Source organism: Pieris napi, chromosome 8 (genome assembly GCF_905475465.1).
Source record: "Pieris napi chromosome 8, ilPieNapi1.2, whole genome shotgun sequence".
Lineage (NCBI taxonomy): Eukaryota > Metazoa > Arthropoda > Insecta > Lepidoptera > Pieridae > Pieris > Pieris napi.
Genome location: NC_062241.1, coordinates 7259325 through 7279515, shown reverse-complemented (window position 1 = coordinate 7279515; position 20191 = coordinate 7259325). Strand labels below are relative to the sequence as shown.

The following is a 20191-nucleotide window of genomic DNA, read 5'->3' as shown; positions in this document are numbered from 1 at the left end:
TAGCAAACTAAGACAGGCAATTGAAATTCCTAGTAACGGCACACCTGACGTTATCCGCGCACTAATAAAATACTTTTCATTTTACGGCATACCTAAGAAAATAAGCTGCGACCCTGGTACTGAATTCAACAACGATCTATTGAGAGAAATGATGTCACTCTATAAAATCCAAATACATATCGGCACGCCTAGGAACCCTAATTCAATGGGAATAGCTGAACGTTTTCATTCCACCTTAATTGAAATTAACAGACTGACAAAATACGAACAACAATGTACCGACGCCGCATCTATTATATCACTCATCATGGCATATAATAATGCGATTCATACTGTAACAACTTTAACACCGTTTGAAGTAGTGTTTGGCCATGTAGATTCTGAAAACGCATTCAATATAGACTTCGAGAAACGATACTTGCAAAAATTAATTAAAGATCACGCCAAAAGAATAAAAGTTTTATACAAATACATATCTGATAAAATGTTAACGTTTAAGGAAAACTCTAGAGAAAAACGCGGTGGCGAATCCGACGTCCCGTTGCCAGAAGGGAAAACAATTTACACAAAATTAATAAACACTCGCAGAAGTAAGGACAAACCTTGTTTTGAAAAGGCCATAGTTACAGGAAAACCTGAAAGAAACACCATCCCTATTACAATTAGAGGTAAACACAAAAAGGTAAAAATTAAAAACATAAAACGACCTTCAAAGGTGGTGCTTAGTGATCATGATGACACTCACGAGCCCCAGCTTGGGCCTTCAACTTCCAAAGGTTGAAAACAATCCAGGGATCCGAAAGACAGGGAACAGCCTTCATCCAACAGGATAACTGGCTTATTTTTAAGGTATTAGATTTAAATGGCCTACTGATGGAATTAGGATATAACAATAGGAAATATAGTAATTTTAGTAAGTGATGATAAGCCTTAGTTTAAAGAATTTTTAGGAATTAGGGAACAAGTAGAGTATTTGCAAAGAATAACTACTGAAAAGATTAGGCAAATAATCCCTTCACACCGAGTACGAAGAGGAATATTGAACCCTCTAGGCTCTATTATTAAAATGATAACTGGAAACTTAGATCAGGAAGATGCTCAACGATATGAACAGTTAATAAATCAATTAGGTAATCAACAAAATTTCCACAAACAAGCGTTTAACAGTTGTTTTCAAAATGTTAGATGGACTCATTAATTCATCAGAAATATTACACAATAACTCAAAAAAAAAAATATGGACGAAAGACTAAAACGTGTAAAAAAAAATGTTAAAAGACATAAGTACTAAAGAAAATAATGCAGTATACTCTACATATGTTTTAAGTTTATATAATCTTTTTGTAAGTAATTTTAGAACGCTTTATATAAAAAATAAGCGAATTAGAAACTGCTTTGGCTTTCACCAAAACCAATGTTTTACACATTTATTACAAATTTTAATGTATATATCACAGTCAGAAAATTTTATGTATCCACCCACTTGGGATAATTTAGTTAAATTAGAAGATACGATTAATGTTAAATCATACATGATAGACAGGAAAATAACTTTTGTATTAGAGGTAGCTTTAATAACCAATTCAACTTATAGTTAGAATAAAATGTATCCCTTACCTATCTTTCATGACCCTAAAAACCTAACCTTAATAATCATTCCTAAATATCCCTATATCCTGGTGAAAGGTGTAACATACTTACCGCTTATACAGCCTTGCAAACAAGTCTCTGAGGAAAATTATCTCTGCACACAAGAAAACAGGGGCACCGTATCCTGAAACGACATCCATTGAGGAGTTGATGACCTTCAAGGAAAACCCATCCAACTGTTACCAGAATACAGTAATTATAGAAGAGAACGTATCCCATCCATTAAGCTGCTGGAGTTACAGCCACCAGTGAACTCTAAGGAAAATCAGAATCCAGTAAACTTACAAGGAATGGACCTTAGTGACCTGCAACACATGTCTTACATGCTGAAACAACTTAACATAGATAGTGATAGTGAAATGGGCAATTCAGTGAAAGTGAAAAGCATTAGTTTAGGCACTCTTTTATTGTATTTTGCTAATTGTTGTGTTTTTTATAAAAATAAGATTATTAATATGTTGCAGTGGCGAAATAATCAGAATTTGCATGTGCAATCCCCTGATAATTTCGCTCTTAAGGAGGGAGGAGTTATATAATCCCGTGTGTCACCACCATAGGATAATTATATTTTATATAAACAAAAACCATTGCAACATAGTAGTACAAAGATCCTTTATATTTCAATAGCTGAAGTGCTGTTACATGATTTACGAACCACTCTTACATGATTTACGAACCACTCTTAGTTCTTACTAAGTAACGTTTCCTTGTAGAGCGTGAGAACAATGTGTCAGCACAACGGTCACGTAGGCCTTTAAGAATAGGATATAAATATAATAGAATACTTGTAATATTTAGTATTAAACGGACCTCAAATCGGACCGGTTGTATTCATTTTAACTTTAAGTTTTTAAAAACCCTTTTTTCGCGGACCCACTACTTGACTATCTATAAAATACTTAAGAAAAATAAACAATTGTAAAATATATTTTGATGAACAAATAACCAAGCTCTCGTTCGGTTTCTATACGTAAACATTAAACTGAGATTGCTATCGTTGCATAGATCAAAATTCATGCATGTTTTGTACAGATGTTGAATCATTTTTATTGCATTTTTATCTCTCTTGAAATAGTTCTATGTACTTTTAGGTTAACAAAAATACATTTTCTTCGAATTTATTTATTTATACACGCTCGGCACACTGATACATTGAAGTGAAAGATTTAACATGACAATTACTTATAGGCAAACATAACATGCACGAAGAGATAAAAAAAAATTATAAAAACTAAACGAAAATCGATTTCAAAGTATGAGGCGAGCAACTATGGATATCCAGACCTAGCTCGTTTATCAGAATGCTCAGAATTACAAAATATAAACTTCAGAGTGTTGTAGTTAGTCCAAATTAGCAGTGTTTCATCTGAAAACGAAACACATGTTAAATATTTATATATATTTGAAGTTTACTAGACTAAAAGGTGTTTTCCCCTTTTATATCTATCTAATTTTTTCGAACGTTGCACCAGGCGGTATATCAACTCTATCAAAGTTGCATTGCAGACAGCTGGTGGAAGACAGCTCCAACTAATCAAAGTTCAGGCAAACGGCATTATCCAAGGGTCGTCGACGTGGAATATTCTAAGTATTCCGCAAACTGATTGAAAATTACTGCAAACCATGTTTTCGAACAATTATACCATTGCTATATATTTTATATCTATAAGGCATAAGTCTATATGAACCAAAAGATGTATCAGAAGATATGAGATTCTAAATGCGACACTGATTGCTAATCATATTTTCATACAATCCAGAATTTACGAAAATATCAAAGTTTATTATTTAATTTTATAACAAATACTTCGTATTTATTGATTTAATTTATGTACACTTTAAAGTTCATTTAAAACACTAAAACTGCAATAGCGACGCCATTAATTTCACAGTGATTGGGTGCACTGATAATGCTAGACAAAGTTGTTTCCGACATATCTGATAATTATAATCTATTATCTCTGTCGTGGCCTTCAGTATCACGAATATCAACACTTCAATTCCGACATATCAAAGGAGTTAAAAATAACTAACACTTTACGCGATATTTGTGAACTATTGCAACGTAATTTTCCCAATTTACGACTTATTCTTTTTTTAATTAGATAATTTATCGTTTTGTAAACATTTAAAAGTTTATTTATAAACGTATAAAAAGCAAGCACTTACTCATCAATAAATCTCTTATTAGTAAAAAATTAATCAATCTAATTGCATGCTATTATACTAAAGTACTACATATGTCTTCTTTTCGTCACACCGTAAACACAATGGACTATTGGATACTATAAAAAAATTAAGAGTTGTTAAGAGTAATCTGCATAAACATTAAAAGCGTTATACGGTCGAGGCAATCATTTTAATTGTTAGTTAGTTTATTAGGTATATAAACACTGTTAAGCAGTTAATAATTCTGGTAATAAAATTATATACATTCGTAACAAAAGAAAATTGTACATTTGTATTAATAATGATCATAAAGGAGAAATTTTGAAATTTTTTGCAAGACAATTTAAGTCAATTTTTTTTTCATCTAAAGGTTATGCAAAATTTTAAAAGATACAGAAGTAAAGAGGTCTGTTTAGTAACGCGGTTTGAAATAAAATAAGTTTTTCTTTAACTATTATTTCCTTTTATACAAGTTAAAGTTTACTGGAGTGGGTAATAGAAACACGAGCCATCTTATTACTCTAGAAAACACAACGGTACTGAAGGGATCAAGGGGCAAATTGGATTTATTTATTTTTAAAATAGTTTTATTCTTTTATGTAAGGTAAGGAGGGTAAGGAATAAAAGATATGTACTTAGGGACGGTGATTGATTGATTATAAATGGTTTTCGTGTGAAATTATGTTGAATTTTGGAATTTTTGCAACAAAATGTGGTGCAAAATACTACATACAAGGCTAAGGTAGGATAGTGGTTACTCCAAAAACCTCCTGGATCCTCCTTATTCATTTCATGTTAAGATTTAGTTAAGTTTTATTTTAGACATTATTATAGTTATACTTAATTGTTTTATAGATATCTTATACACATTTGTTGTATTTTCATAATTAACTCATAATAGTTTTCTAATATTACATTACTTAAATACTTTATTTAAAGTAACTATGGTAAAAACCCAACGGGTAAATCTTTAATTCGTGTACCAAATCCCACTTTATGTGATGATATACATAATATAAATTATGTATAAATTAAGGTTATTAATTAAGGTAATATAAAATAAAATTACCTTTAATGTATTAAATTAAAACCACACTTCAACTAGTCTATGACATGATGGATTCTAGATAGCAGAATAAAGGATAATACCAACCCACACATATGTTGTGTTTATCATACCAATTGGTTGATATGTCAATTGTTGGATCATAAGGGTTCAAAATTGTATTTAAATAAAAAAAATATAAACAAGAAATTTTATTCATGCCTATAAAAGAGTTGTTTCGATCAGCCAAAATGACAAATTATTTAAAGGGTTATAACCTGTAAACCAATTAAACGTAGTAAAAAAAATATTTTCCTTAAAAAGTAGCAAACATCCTCCGAAATCATATTGCATTGTTTGAAAAAAATTTGGTTCAACTTAGCTACTCCTCCTCCGCGCTCTCACATTTAATCAAAGAAACAAACAAAGATGTCAACTAACAAGTAACATGTAGTTAAGGGAAAGTTTTGTCTCGAATACTTTTAAAAATAAATCTTCCCACCTCATACTATTGCATAGAGGCAATAGGATGCGGTGACCGAAACTCACTTATGCGACTGTTAAAATTTTAAGCGCATAACACATATTTAATATGTAATAATAATTTTTTTATTTGTTTTAAAAACCAGACTAACCTCTGGTTTAGTTTAACCATAATAAGGCATTAAAAAGACACATTGTTGCATCGATTTTATTGATCATGTTTTAAGGTAATTCAGTTCAATCTGATACGATTATTGTTTCACCACCAAGCTATACGTTATATTAAGAGGCAGATAACGGTCAGGCGGGCAGAATTTGAAATGATACTTTCCTTATGTGTCATCAAAATAATTATAGTTTCTACGTCTGAAATCTCAGTAGTGGAAACCTAGTTTAGGGCTTCGGCGTTTACCTCTACACTGAGATCGTGTCCTTGCTCATAACCCGCACATTAATACTTGATCGTGGTGTGAAGGTAAACATCGTGACGAAATCCATACGTGGCACAAATGTGTGTGAATGCCGGTTTACTATACTTCTTTGATTTATAGATCTAAGCTAAAACGAAGAATATATATATATATTGTCAGGCACAGAAGACTGGTCCCCTACTTGATTAATAAAAACATATCTAGGAAACACAAACAGAAAAATGAAGCCAATGGTTGTAGCCCTCCTCTTTTTCTTCTTTCTACAATGTTACTGTTTAGTATTCACCTGTTTTTGAGATTGTAAATTTGTTAGTATTGCCGTTGGTGTAGGTCTTCCGTAACTTTATCCACCTTCACAAACTTCTGTTATTTTCTAGCTACATCGACCGAGTATGAACTCATACGCAGACAGATATACGTATACATACGATACCTCATGTACAAGCGTCATAAGTGGTACTATTTATTTATGTACACTGATTTCTTAGAGTAACAAAAATGTAATTAATGAAACATGCGTGCAAACCCTTAGCCACTGGCAGCAAATTCTTTTCAGACAATTTCTTTTTTATATTCATTGACAACTAGAATGTTTGGTTATTGCAATCTTTGATAGTGTAATTCCAAGGGCAAGATTAGGCTAAAATATTATTCATGGAATATTATTTCATACGACCAATATCGTTATTTCCCAAGGGTTGACGCTAATCGTGAATAAGGATAGTTTTTGAGCGCACATTTAGGTTAAATCAAAATTATAATTATAATATTTCACATTTTAACTATTCTACTCTAACTTCAGTAGCCTCGATTGATCAAATATAGGCAACTAATAAGGCAGCCTACGTACTACTATATACCCATCTAGATGGTGTTATGGTGTCTTATCTACTAGTATTATTTTGGAACAAATGGTTAGTTTATACTACTGAACATTCCAACAGAAAAGAACTTGCCTTTAAGCCGGAGCAATTCGAAATGGGATTTGTTTTAATTTAATAACGGTCACATGGTCCCAACGCATTACAATCACACAGGAAAAAATACAATTTGCCGAGACAACCCTAGGGAACTAGCTGCTTGGACTGCCTTTATAAGCACCGCAAGAAAATATTGTACCTCAAACGTAAGCCAACGACTGGACAATACAGTAATCATGTGTATTCCTGCCCTGTGTATAAAAATGTAAGTATTTCTGTTTAGTAGAGAGTCCTCAAAGAATTTTGTTTTGAATTCGATTTTCATTTACTCGTACCTTAAAAATTTGGTTATCAGGCTGAATTTTTTGCAACATATCCAAAAAGTTGCAATGTCGAAGTTAATAATAAATAGTAATTAAATTTTAATAATAATTAAAATATCTATGTTCCTTAAATGCATGGCAATATTAACATATTTGAAACTATTATTTCAGATAAAAATGCGTAAGAAAATCTTCATCTTCCTGATACTCTTTCTTTCATCTAACGATATCGCATATGGAAAACTTGGCAATAACACGAATATACATAAACATAAACAAAATACCGAGAAGGGTAGCGAAAGAACGAAACGATCTTCCAATATCAAATCATTCTTACAGTATGAACCAAGCGATGACAATGGAATTTCACAAAAGCTCACAGACAAATTAAAATTAGATACTATTAAAGATGAAAACCCATTTTGGGGTGCAAGAGGAAGGAGAGAAAGTTCATCTTTAGAGAACTCTGAAGAACCTATGACGTACGAAAAAGTTTGTTCTCCTTACAGCAAAACATGTCTTTCAATGAATTCAATTTATAGAAATGACCTGCCATTCTGGGGTAATCGTGGCCGGCGTTATGACAGTAGCAGTGAAGAAGATAGTAAAGAATTTTGGGACGACAGAATTAGGCGACAAGAAGAAGACGATCCGTTCTGGGGTAGCAGGGGCAGAAGAACTGAAGATGAACCATTTTGGGGCAGCCGTGGTAGACGTTTAGAAAGCAACGAGTTTCAATCTTCGAAGCACCGCGCCTTATACAATGACGATGAAACACCGTTTTGGGGAAACAGAGGCCGACGGAAGATGGATGCACTATACAATGAACCAGAACCGTTCTGGGGCAACCGAGGTAAGAAAAACAAAAATGCACTTCAACAGTTTAATGAAGAAGAACCATTTTGGGCAACGAGAGGTAAAAGGTACCGGAATTTCGATGATACTCTAAAACCATTTCCATCTGATTTTGAAAATAATTCCAAATTGTCACGTTTAAGGGATCCTACTTCATTTTGGGCAAATAGAGGTAGAGATAGTAAATTGAAATATCTTTTTACTGGGACATTAAGAGGTCGTGACAAAGCACACGTTAGTAAAGAATTGAGTGTGGGGTTCCACGTCAAGCCTTTGGAGCCAAATACAATTCAGGATGACAGAATTTACGCTGAAGAACCACGTTATATTTTAATTGAACGTAGTAGTAGGTCGTCCATGGAGGATGATCCATATATTATAACAAGAGGAAAAAAGTATGGGAGTCGTATAGCTAAAGCTGCAAGAGATCGGCGAGGAGCACTTGAAGACATAGTGAGATCGGTACAAAAAGATCCTTATTATATAGCGAGAGGTAAAAAAAATTCGTTTATCAAAATTGGCAATACTATTATGGCACTTGAGAGTTTGAATAAAGATAAAGTTTGTAGCATGATTCAGTCCCTACAGGGACAAACAGGCAATAAAAGGAAAAGAGAAGTAAGTGATCCAGAAAGAGACAGAAGAGCTATTTTACAAAGGTTGGCTGCAAAATTGCAAGAAGATCCTTATTTTGTAAGTAGAGGCAAAAAAGACAAAATAAATGAAAATGAGAAGATTCAAGCTTTTGTTGCCGATATCGCTGATATGTGTAGTTAAATTAAATAAATTTTAATGTTAAGTAAACTACATACAGAAGAATATGTAGAGCTGCTATAAAGTAACATTGTATCAATTAAAGATAAAAGTGGTGCATTCAAATGGCTTTTTTATTTATGTCATCTATTTATTAATAGAAAGCATTCGAAAGTTACACTTGTTTGCACTAATTAGCTGAGCTTGGCACTCTAACAAAAAGCCAATTCCAATAATGTTAATCCTTATTATAAAAAATATAATCCTCAAAATTTATATTATTGTTCTTAAAAGAGAAAGTAAGTGGGTTCGTATCTTTAAAATAAAATAAATCAGGTCTGTGCCTCTGATTTCTGTATCTGTTTAATGGTCTTTTGTCAATCTAATAGGCAAGTAGGTGATCAGCCTACTGTGCCTGACACACGCCGGCGGCTTTTTGGGTTGACAAGTCGGATTCCGCACGATATCTTCCTTCACCATTCGAGCGAATGTTATATGGGCACATAGTAAGTCCATTGGCGTACAACCGGGGATTGAACTTACGACCTCAAAGTTGAGAATCGCACGCTGAAGCCACTAGGCCAATAAAACCTGAGTCTGTCCTGTCTCTTAGGAACATTAAATCCATCGATCAAAAAATTTATAGATAATAATTATATGGAGATGAAATTTTAGGAAACAGCTACTATTAAATAATATAACGTTTTTAGTGCAACTTTCTTTATTATCGTCATAAATATACCTACAGTTTTCAAAACTTTACAATTCCTTTAGTTCACAAAATAATTTCGTGGTAGGTAACATTTGAGTTGAATTTCGTTTGAGCAATTAAAACTCAGTTTAACATTAAAGTAAGGTACATAGAATTACACTATCGAGAGATCTGTTACAAATACATCAAAATCGCTTAGAACTAGTTCAAAAGACGTTCTGCAAACTTACCACGTAATTCTTATACTCGTAGTGATTATAATGACACAATTAGCAATTGCCTGGTATTGTTACACCCTCACAAAGAACATTAATGACATCATCTAACAACGAAACTAACTACTTCTATCAAAATCCATAATAGCATTGCGTTGACCGTAATTCCAATACTTAAACTCATCATAGAAATCGTAATCGCGATTAAAGTTACGCGGTAAGCTTGCTTCACTTTGTCCTCTACATTTAATACCTACATTTTGAAGCGATATGAATAACATTGATTTTAACTTTCACGAGGTTTTGGATAACAGCTATGAAACAATAACCACATAAAACACTTTTGATATGGACATGTAAAGGGTTCTAAAACAGTAAATATTCATTTGGCATTAACCAATCTAAAATTTGTTTAATACTGCACATTGTTAGGATAATTTGATAGACACATAATCGACATTTAATGTCCTAAATAACGTTAATAATCTCAACCTATCACTCTCGCGAGTTATTAAAAAGCAACATTCGATTCAAGAATTTAGGCTCTTGGACATCGCAATGTAAATTCAACTCGTAAAGGCCGAGACCGGAATTAGACCCTGTAGTCCGAATGATGGTTCAGACTCTCCATAGAAGCAGGTGGTTGGTGGAATCCTCCCTTCCGGCGTCTTCCGTCATGGTGGAACTCCGGAAGTCCTCGTAGCCATCACCCCCGGAAATGATCAGCGTCTCCATATTGTTCTTGTTGTTCTCGGCTTGTTTCTGAAGTTTTTCTGCGTTCGCTGAGCGGCGGCTTAGACCTTTGGCTTTTAATTGAGTTGGCTTCGTCGGCTTTTGGGGAACGGGGTTTTCTACGATTGTCAAAAATCTTACGTGACCCGTGTGACCGTATGGAATACCTGAAAATGAAATATTAAAAACTATTTAGGTCTAAGTGAATTATAGATGCCACAATATGACAATGGTGAAATATGACCAAGCCACAATTATTATGATTTTAAAAAATATAGTAGCAATGAGTACTATTTCTAATTCATAATTAGTTCAAGATTTTAATAAGGGCGATAAATCTTATATGAAGCATTTTTCAAAAATTTGCCTAGATTTTATATTCAGGAAATTGATAATTGTTTTGACTTGGTAGGTACATTTTGAAACAATGAATTAATATTGACTTCTATGATAGAGTGAAATAAGAAATATCATTACTACTGCTTCACATTGCTCCCAAATATTAACAAACCTTAGGGTACAGCTAGCTATATATGTCTAGGTACTAAATATATATAGATATTAGAAAAAAATAAATTGTTGATTGAAATTTATATGCATTTATTTAATTGTTTTAAAATTATACCAGTAATATGCGGCTGGGTGAGACCACTTCTGGCCGAGGGTACGTTATGCATCGGTGCTGTAAGAAGTACTCCAGCGCTAGTTCCAATCCAAAGAGTGTCACGATGCGCCAATAATGCAGTTACTCGAAGACACGCTGCCTTATGCTGACGGATTATGTCATCGCAACCTGGAAAATTTCCCATAATTCATACCGAACACGAACTAATATAATTATTATTTGCTACGCTTCCTTTTATTTCTTTTTTTTTTCATATTAAGTAACGTGATAATCGTCGAACCATAATGACGTAGCATTGTAGTCGAAATAACAACACTAGGTAATTTAGTTCTCCTGCAACCACAAATCCCCCGACGACACTCTTTTCAGATCGATCAAGAACTTTTAGTTCTTAAATAATTGTGTATCTGCGTTATTGAAGATTTCATAGGTATTTTATTTCGAGATTTACATGACTTTTAGAGTTTCTTGTTAATTTTTTCAAATATGGGGTACAGCATGCAAAAACAAAATTTCTACAATACAAACACTACAAAATAAATTAATAAAAGCACTATTCAGATACAATTTTTTAACACCTACTAATAAAATCTACCAAGAAACTAAAATTATGACGATTAAACAACTATATGTTTATAGCACCTGTATCCTTATAAAAAAAATTTAAATAACTCTCTACATAGTCACTTATCATTTAATAAAATCAAATACACCACACTACACGCAATACTCGTCGAGCGAGTTTGCTTATCTTGCCAAAGCCGCGCACAAATTATTTAAAGAGATCTATTAGGTATGAGGGTGTGCAATTGTTTAATCGGTTGCCGTCTAAGGTTCGTAACATTAGCGTGTTTGATCAGTTCAAAAGGGCATTAAAGACACATATCAGAATGGGCCCATTAGACTAAAATTGGGTTAGCTGATGACGACATGTATCTCGTTCGTATATACTTAATATTAAATTTCTCATGTAAATAAAAAATAATTTTTGTAATGAGAAATAAAGTTCTTTAAACATATTTTTTTAATTAGAAAAAAGTCCTAAAGAACTTATCGAGAAATGAAACGTCCAAAAACAAACATATCTATATTTAAATTAAGTTAATTCATTTCAATATCTCACCATGCAGCATCTTAGTGACATGCGGCGTAATATTGATCTCGCAGATGAGTTCCCTCGTGGTGGCGTTGTAGCCCCTGAGTTGCGCCGCGTTGTGTAACGACAGCCATATTGCGCCGTGCGACACCGCCATGTGACTTATCGGCTTCGTCTCTGAACTTATTTGGAATGTTTCGTCAATCTGGAAAAGGAAATAAGCTGTATGAAACTATTTTAAATTAAGATAACTTTATTTATAAACCCTTGCCTTTCTTGAAGTGAGTTAAAAATATGTTCCAAATGGTATAGTAGTGACCTCTTGTTGGCTACAAATTTTAATGTTCGGTCACAATTAATATACAAAGATAAGATTTGAGCTTAACAATTATAAATATAAATTCGTTTGTGTTGTGAACAAGCTTAACGAACGTTACAGCACCTATGTTTAAAACATATACTATTTAATACGATGTAAATTTTATAAAGAAATCAGTACAAATAAACGTCTATATTGTATCTTTAACAGTATTAGCCGACGTATGTGTTTGTGAATCTAATGAAAATGTAAAAAATATTATTATATGTTACCTGAAGAGTGTGCGGGTTAATGATCTTGATGGTGGAGTGAGTAGCGCACCATAACCGTCCTTCTGATAGCAGCATGGAGCTGACGGGAGTGCTGCCTGTTCCCACTTGGATCGTCGATCGCTCTGCCCAGGAACCTTCTGAAAAATACCGTAGTTTCATCTCATACAAGAACTTAAGCTATTCTAAAACCAAGATCATCAATGCTACAAATCAAGATTTTCTTTCACCTTATGAAAAGATTTCCAGGGTTCCTAATGCAGGGCTTCCGGTTTGATCGTTACAGGCATAACAAACGAAAGAAGAAAAGAAGAAGCGTCTTTGAGTTAAAAGAGCGATTTTAACTGGAATTACGCTAATGTTTTGTGTAATAATTGCTGGTGGTACTCGTTTTGACAAACCACTTCATAATAACCAGTCTATAATCTTTCAAAAAATATATCCATAAAATAGTATCAGACATTTAATGTCGCAGACACACACGTGTACACACCCACACCTAACACTCATATTTTTGTTAAGTCTGAAACCTTGTGGCGTTTCCATTTAAAAATTATTTATATATACAATTATACACATTAAAATGTAAGGTTTTTCGAAATAAATAATACAACATATTTCAACAAAACAACAATGAAATATGACTACTTACCGATATCTCTACAATACGCAACGAGATCGCCATTTCCCAACGCCACGAATACTTTGCCCTCCACATACCTTAAATTATAAATATTTCAACCAGTTACGGATATTTCAATTACAATATTAACTTATCTTACAATTATTTTGATATTGTACAAAACTATTAAACTTCATAAACGAAGTTAATTCGACATATATTTTTTTTGTAATATGAATCCTTGTTATGGAAGAGCTGGGAACCTTGACACAGTTATTTTTTACTTAAAAGGGTTCCCAAATCTTCTAAGATTTCAAGTTTACAATGTCTACATTGTAATGCATATTAATAATTAATATATATTTTTTTTATTTATTTAATAACGCAACAGTTTTCTTAACTAGTTTTTAATCGTCCGTTCGTATTCAAATATTTCCAGGTAAAGGTAATTATAAAATTTAAATTAATTTGGTATATTCCTTATAAATTATTAAGGATGTCTTTTATTATAAGCTTAAAATTATTCTATTTTATTAGGGTAAAACACTAAATAATTTTGTTTTATGCTAGTACCCAACTAGTAGTAAAATGTTAATTAAATTATGTGATTAATAAATATTTTTAAAGTGTTATTTAAATGATTTTTGGCTAACTTACACAATGGAATGAACTCCAGAATTATGCTGCAATTTGACTTTATTCTTCTTGATTCGTATATTATCCAGGCAGTTGTAAACGTGTATGCAGCCATCTTCAGTTCCCAACCACATTGTTGGCTGATTCGCAGTTGTGCTGCTGTCCTCTGAAGACTGACGGCTGGCTGGTGACGAGAGGGTGCCTAGAAGTACTTGTAATTGAAAAGATGAATCTAAGTATCTGTTAAAACAGAATTGTAAGTCTATTGCGTCACACTTCTGAACAGATGATTTTTCTTTAAATTCTCTACATATTGTTATATTTTGATTATGTTTATAATACAAATTATTATTATTTTATTTTTATGAAACGTGAGTTTAAATGGAAGCTTAAGTGAAACTACTATATGAGTGCAATAAAAAGATGGTTTAAGACCCATATTCTAAAACATATCTCTCTATATAATCTTCGCCCGATCAGGGTCAATAAATTTCATAGACTATTTGACAGTTCTTGGAACTGGATTTAAGGTTCATATTGAAAAATCAAAAGCTAAGGACTGTGGGTTTAAGTTTGTTAATAACATCGAAGTTAACTTATAGTATTTTTTATTTTGATTGAAAGATATTTAAGTTTTAGAATATGGGCCGAATGAAAAATTTGTTTCGAGTCATACCAGCTATAATGCGTCCGTGTACTGAAAGACATAGGTAAAAGGAAGTGAGAAATTAGTAAAATTATAGTGTAGTGCAATAGGTACTATCTATGCCTAGTGACAGAAAGGAAACAACGATTCAAATATAAAGTATAGAAACGGCAATGACCTCTATCTGTCAAATGTCATTTGGAAGTACGTTTTGCAAGAATTCATATTATGTGCATATCGATATTGCAGAACGGTTGTTCGTCCATTGAAATGTTACAATTTAAGGGCCAAACTGAAAATTTGTTAGAGGACGCAATTTTATTTATGGGACATGTATGAGGTCAATTCGCCCTTGACCCCGGCCGCCATCTTGTTCAGCAAATGTAACATTTCAATGGACTATCTTGTTTAATTGAGACTTAGGTACTACAATAAAAATTTGATTTTTATTAGCGGATATCCGTTTATAGATAATATTCTTATTTTGACCGCATTATACACTGATATGATTTTTAATAGGGAAAAAGTAGAAATTGTAACTAACTGAATTGTACTATCTCATGATTAATATATATGTTACTATATGTTACGCTCCTCTAACAGATGCTTTTTTTAGAAATTCCATCATTCTTCTTACGCAATTCGTATAGGTTCTCCGCCATTAAGTTGTGGAATAGGCTGCCAGACTCCATACGAATGGCTACCTCCGTAACATCTTTTAAAACTCTTCTACAATAACATTTCTTAACCATATCCTATCCTGCTCAATCCTGACTTTTGTTATTCTTATGCGTTTGTATTGCATCGCAATTCATGAATCCGTGAGATTAGCTTTTTAGTTTTTACTTTATATTATTTAAAAGAAATTGTATTATTTTTGATTAAAGTTGGTGATTCTATATTTTTTTATAAGAGTTGGTTGCACTTTACCTATCATATTTTTTTTAGTTTTTTCCTTACTTGGGTTGCCTGGAAAAAATCGCTTGTTAGCTTAAGGCCGCCCGTTGCATCCCTTATAATTTTTGTGTGTTATGTTATCTGTTTTTAAGTGTAAATAAATAAATTAATAAGCAATTATAAAGCTCTATTTCTAAATTGCAAATTATTGTAGATAATTGTGCTATATGCGATATTACGGATATACTTAACACAATTATGACCTTTTCAAGGTGCCATAACCAACATAATTAATGTACGTATATATAGCAAATAGTAGTTATAAACAAGGTAAATTATAGGTTACCTAATCGAATAGTGAATATATTGAAAGTTTATTTATGATTAGTTATTAATTATTTAGCTGGACCTGGAGGGATCTCGCTTTATCGTTAAATTTAACTGTTTAAATTTAAAACGGTCAATGTTGTTCATATTAGATATTTAAAAAAACGTATTCAGGCTACGTGTGGTTTTCGGTTAAAGTTTTATTGACTTTGACTATTTGACTACCCTTGTCTATTAACGTAGAAGGTCTGCTTTAGTTGCATATCTCAATTTAAGAATAGATTTATAAAACTGTACCTGGGCATGTCTATATAGCAAAGGACTTACCAGAAGTAATCCCCATAGCCTGTTTATCGACCGCTGGATTGGAATTACTCTTCATGACGGGGTGTACTTGTATATTCTGCCCTGTGTGCGGCGTGCTTAAACTTTTACTATGGTTCGGGGTGAGTGTGCGGGTGGCATAACGAAGACTGCCAGATTCGTGACTACGCTCTGATTGCGCATCTTGGTTCTCACTTGATGACCCATCGTCTTCTTCATCGCTCGATGAAGAACTGGAATAAGTCAAGAAATCAACTATTATACTTTTTATTTGTTTGATTGGCTATTGCAAGACAAAGTACTACCCTTAATAAACAGTAGTCAAAATAAATGAATTAATTTTGAGGTCTCTAATCATATATTTGTTCACTTGAATTAACCCTATAACTAACTTGTATTGACCCCCCTACATGTTCCATAAATAAAATGGACTAGTATTAATCTCAATGTTACGTTTTTGTAAAGTTTGAAAAATTGACAATATATTATTTAGAGATAATTTAGAACGCATACGCAGAATTTATATGAATTTATAAATATGTATATGAGAGACATTTTTAACCTGTCAAGCCTTATATTCTTGCAGCTGTCGTCTGGATCAGAAATGCTAATACCTGGCTTATTTGCCCCAGGTATATGTGAGGTGGGCCTGGAAAGTAAACATTTAATTATTTTAACAGGCTTATTAATTTAAGACTTGTGACCCTAGAAATACAAAAAACTAATTCTAAATTTCTTATCTATAAAACAACAATAAGTTGTATTTTCATAAATTACATTGGCATCTTTATAGCTTTGCATATTTTACAATTCTTTAAATATATTTGTCGTTACATATCGTTGCATATCTGGCTTTGAACGCTCTTGCATGATAGTCTATGCTTAGAATTACGTGACCTACATTAATAAAAACGTCACATTTAATGAGAAACTGTCCAGTTAGAAATTAGTTAATTAAGCAATTGTTCGCAAGCTGACTATAAAAAATTCATATGTTCATTTGAAGACTGTACACTACACTCCTTATTTTTTTTAAAGTCTTAAATTATGTACATAATACCATAAAAGCTACTAACGGTATATCAATGGTAGTATGTGGTGCGGGCGGGACGCAGGCGACGCACAGTATACGCGCGTTACACACGCCATTGCAGCTCGTCACTTGCGGGTTCGGACTCAAAGTGAGTACGCACACTTGTCCAACGTAGCCGTCGCTGTTGCACACCTAAAATAGATTTAAATTAATAACATTTTTATAACCTAGTGAGTTTTAAATATTTTTATATCAATTGCATTAAAAAATAAAATGTTGTATGGAGGATTATTTATTAGTATTTTTTCATGTTTACATGGCACATTATTTATAGGAAATGGGTACTCAATGCGCTAATAATATAACATTGATAGCGCATCGAGTACCCAGTACGTATCAATATATATCAGTACGTATCAAATAAGGTCATTTAGTTAATTATATAGTAAAAAGTAAGTTAAAAATCTTCGCCTTAAAAACTTCAAGTTACAAGGATTCTGAATTTGATATTCTAATGGTAGGGGAGCCCAAGAGGGGATTTCGGGATTTACTAAAGCGCGGCAGATTAATATATAGGGGGATACCTTGTACCCGGTTAAGTACCTCCACAAAATATGAGGCCCATATATAAGGCCGCCCGTGAAGGAGACAGGATCAGATTAGTAAAAAAAAATTGACCATCAGAAATTCCCGAGCGCGTCAGATTAAGGTAGGGTGAGTTAATTACATTCTAAAAAGTGTATATTCCACTAATCTGACAATTTGAGAGTGACGGAAAAAAAGGGGAGGGCAACAAAGTTGTAAAAAAAAACCGTCATCTCGACATTCTCGAGCGTAGCTAATTTTTTTTTTATTTTGAAGGAAATAATTCAAGAATATTGAAAAATATATAATCTGACGATTTCCGCAAGCCGAAATAACAAAAAATCGTCGATAAAGTTAAATGCGTGCAGCTGCGTGATGCCTACATTTCCTTTAACCGATCGGAATCTACTAAACGGCGTTCTAAATATTTCCCTCAAAATTACATTTCCTGTGAATTTGAACCGATTCGGATCGATAGATTTTGAGAAATTTTGAAAAATCTTAAAAAAATAAGAAATTTTTAAAGTGGTTTCTTTATTGATCAACTTCAAAAACTAATCCGCCTTTGAGCTTGAAAAACCACGTCGATCGCCACCAAGCTCGTCAAAAGCGGTTGATTAGTTCGAGAGATATCGTGAACGAAAGAAACCCGAAAAAGTGTTTTTTCGGGATTACTCCGAAATTTGTGGTTCTATCAATTAAAATTGCAAAATTACTTATGATGATGATAAAACTGCGTCGAATGCCGCCAACCGCGTGAAAATTGCTTGATCCATTCAAAAGTTATTGCGGTTTGAAAATTCCAAAAATAGTGTTCTATGAAAATTCTATCAGACTTTCGAGCTGGGAGAGCTCAAATGCATAGACATGTTATTTCTTTGAACTCAGTAGACTCGGGTAGTAACTCGGGAAGTTGCAGGAATGGCCCTTTCGGTGAATCGTTTTTCTAAATTTTTTTTGTCAGATCAGGCGAATCCCTCTAGATAATCGTCAGATTATGAGACAGTACGTTTAGAACATAAAGATGAACCACATATATCTTAATCTGACGCGCTTGAGTATTTCAAAATTGCGATTTTTTTTTGCATATTATGAAAATGGCCGTGGGTTTGCGTCCCATCGAAATCGTCAGATTAGTGAATGAGAGCTTTTTTTTGGAGCACTTAACACTCCCTTAGAAAATCTGACGCGCTCGGTATTTTTTTTTTTTTTTCATTTTCAACCCTTAAATACAACCACCCGCATCATGCAAACGATCAGATTAACATACGTACATTATTAAAAATACGTAGGGCATAGATGCTATCAATATCTGACGCGCTCGAGGATGTCCATGCAACAGTTTTTTTTTACATATTTAACTATCTATAGCCGCTTCCCCCACCGATGATAAGGAATTTATCATATAACATTTTTTTCTTCTTTTTATCTAAGCTTTGCATCCTAATAGGTCTCTACGACGCTCGAGTAAATCCCCATTTAGCATCGTGGGCTCCCCTACCATAAGGATCTATTTCACAATGTATGGATTATTTGTAAGAAAAATTGTGCTATTTGACATTCATCGGACTCATAACTTATGATGGACTTTATGTGACGAATAGCACTATCTGACAGTCGTGAAACGCAACAAGTGTTTATCCTACCAAAAACTTATAAATAGCTAATTTGGAACTTATGTAGAACTTATCCGTACATTGTGAAACTGACCCTTAGTCATTTTGCCTTCTAGAAAATTTTGAACATTTAATGATGCGACCGAAACTATTGTAATTTCTGAATTATATATATACATAAAACTTATATAATTTGGTCATCCCGTTAAAGCGATCGTTTCCAATACATATAATGACTGTGACGAATAATTCTTACCCAAACATCGGGCGACTGTCCCTTAGGAGGCAGAGTCGGTGCTGCGCAAGTGAACTGAAGTCCCGCGCGAGTCTTCCGTATGGGCACAGGCGACAGAAACTCCGGAGCTGGTCGCTCGTGGCCATACACACCTGGAAGTGTTTAGTAAGAAATATAGACATTTCATTATGCCGCATCTGAAACTCGAATATTCTCGAATAACCCTTTTAAACGTAGAATAATTTAAACGAAATGGTTTTGGACTTTACCATATATTTATTAAAGGTTTAACTGCTCTAAAATTATTTTCAAGGGCATTAAAATCTTAGACAATAATAATTACTTTTCTTTTAGTGAGTAGATCTACAGCAACTGTAACTTAGGATATTTCCTACATTTTCTTTTTATTTGTTAAAACTTAGATTACCATGTGTTTACCAAGATTTTTCTTTGATTCTTTATAGATAGCTATTGATCTACATATCGTCTTGCAACTTACTAAGTTTCTGTTTGGTCTCAATGATAAGCTCCTCCCAATTGCTTCTTTTCTCCGTCTTTGAGAAGATGATGGTCAGATTCTCAGACCCACTTCTGTAAACACAGAGAAAACTTATATAGCTAATTATATCTAAGCAATAGAGCTATTACATATAGCTATACAATACTTCACAGA

At 33.1% G+C, this 20191-nt stretch overlaps 2 protein-coding genes across 6 annotated transcripts in view; one reads left to right on the top strand and one right to left on the bottom strand.

The window, feature by feature from the left end:
- Window positions 1–6663: 6663 nt before the first annotated feature.
- On the top strand, window positions 6664–8755 carry LOC125051780. The gene is made up of 2 exons (XM_047652337.1): window positions 6664–6963; window positions 7193–8755. The coding sequence occupies exon 2, from the start codon at window positions 7199–7201 to the stop codon at window positions 8651–8653; it is 1455 nt and encodes a 484-aa protein (XP_047508293.1). The 5' UTR covers window positions 6664–6963; window positions 7193–7198; the 3' UTR covers window positions 8654–8755.
- Window positions 8756–9332: 577 nt separating this feature from the next.
- The window catches only part of LOC125052079 (rho guanine nucleotide exchange factor 17), an 89219-nt gene continuing 78360 nt past the window's right edge, over window positions 9333–20191 (bottom strand). For 3 of the 5 annotated variants that reach the window (XM_047652752.1, XM_047652747.1, XM_047652750.1), the window contains exons 10-21: window positions 20018–20109; window positions 19540–19670; window positions 17126–17274; window positions 16612–16698; window positions 16053–16282; window positions 14532–14552; window positions 13877–14057; window positions 13250–13317; window positions 12601–12737; window positions 12037–12214; window positions 10914–11081; window positions 9333–10455 (exon numbers count right to left, since the gene is read on the bottom strand). In XM_047652752.1, the coding sequence (XP_047508708.1) occupies window positions 10175–10455; window positions 10914–11081; window positions 12037–12214; window positions 12601–12737; window positions 13250–13317; window positions 13877–14057; window positions 14532–14552; window positions 16053–16282; window positions 16612–16698; window positions 17126–17274; window positions 19540–19670; window positions 20018–20109 (1723 nt within the window). In that variant the 3' untranslated portion in view covers window positions 9333–10174. The remainder of the gene's footprint in view (window positions 10456–10913; window positions 11082–12036; window positions 12215–12600; window positions 12738–13249; window positions 13318–13876; window positions 14058–14531; window positions 14553–16052; window positions 16283–16611; window positions 16699–17125; window positions 17275–19539; window positions 19671–20017; window positions 20110–20191) is intronic. The other 2 variants (XM_047652749.1, XM_047652751.1) reach the window with 2 other exon arrangements.

Excerpts from the sequence above, each read along its gene's own strand:
- LOC125051780 (XM_047652337.1), top strand. The coding sequence starts at position 7,199 with ATGCGTAAGAAAATCTTCATCTTCCTGATACTCTTTCTTTCATCTAAC.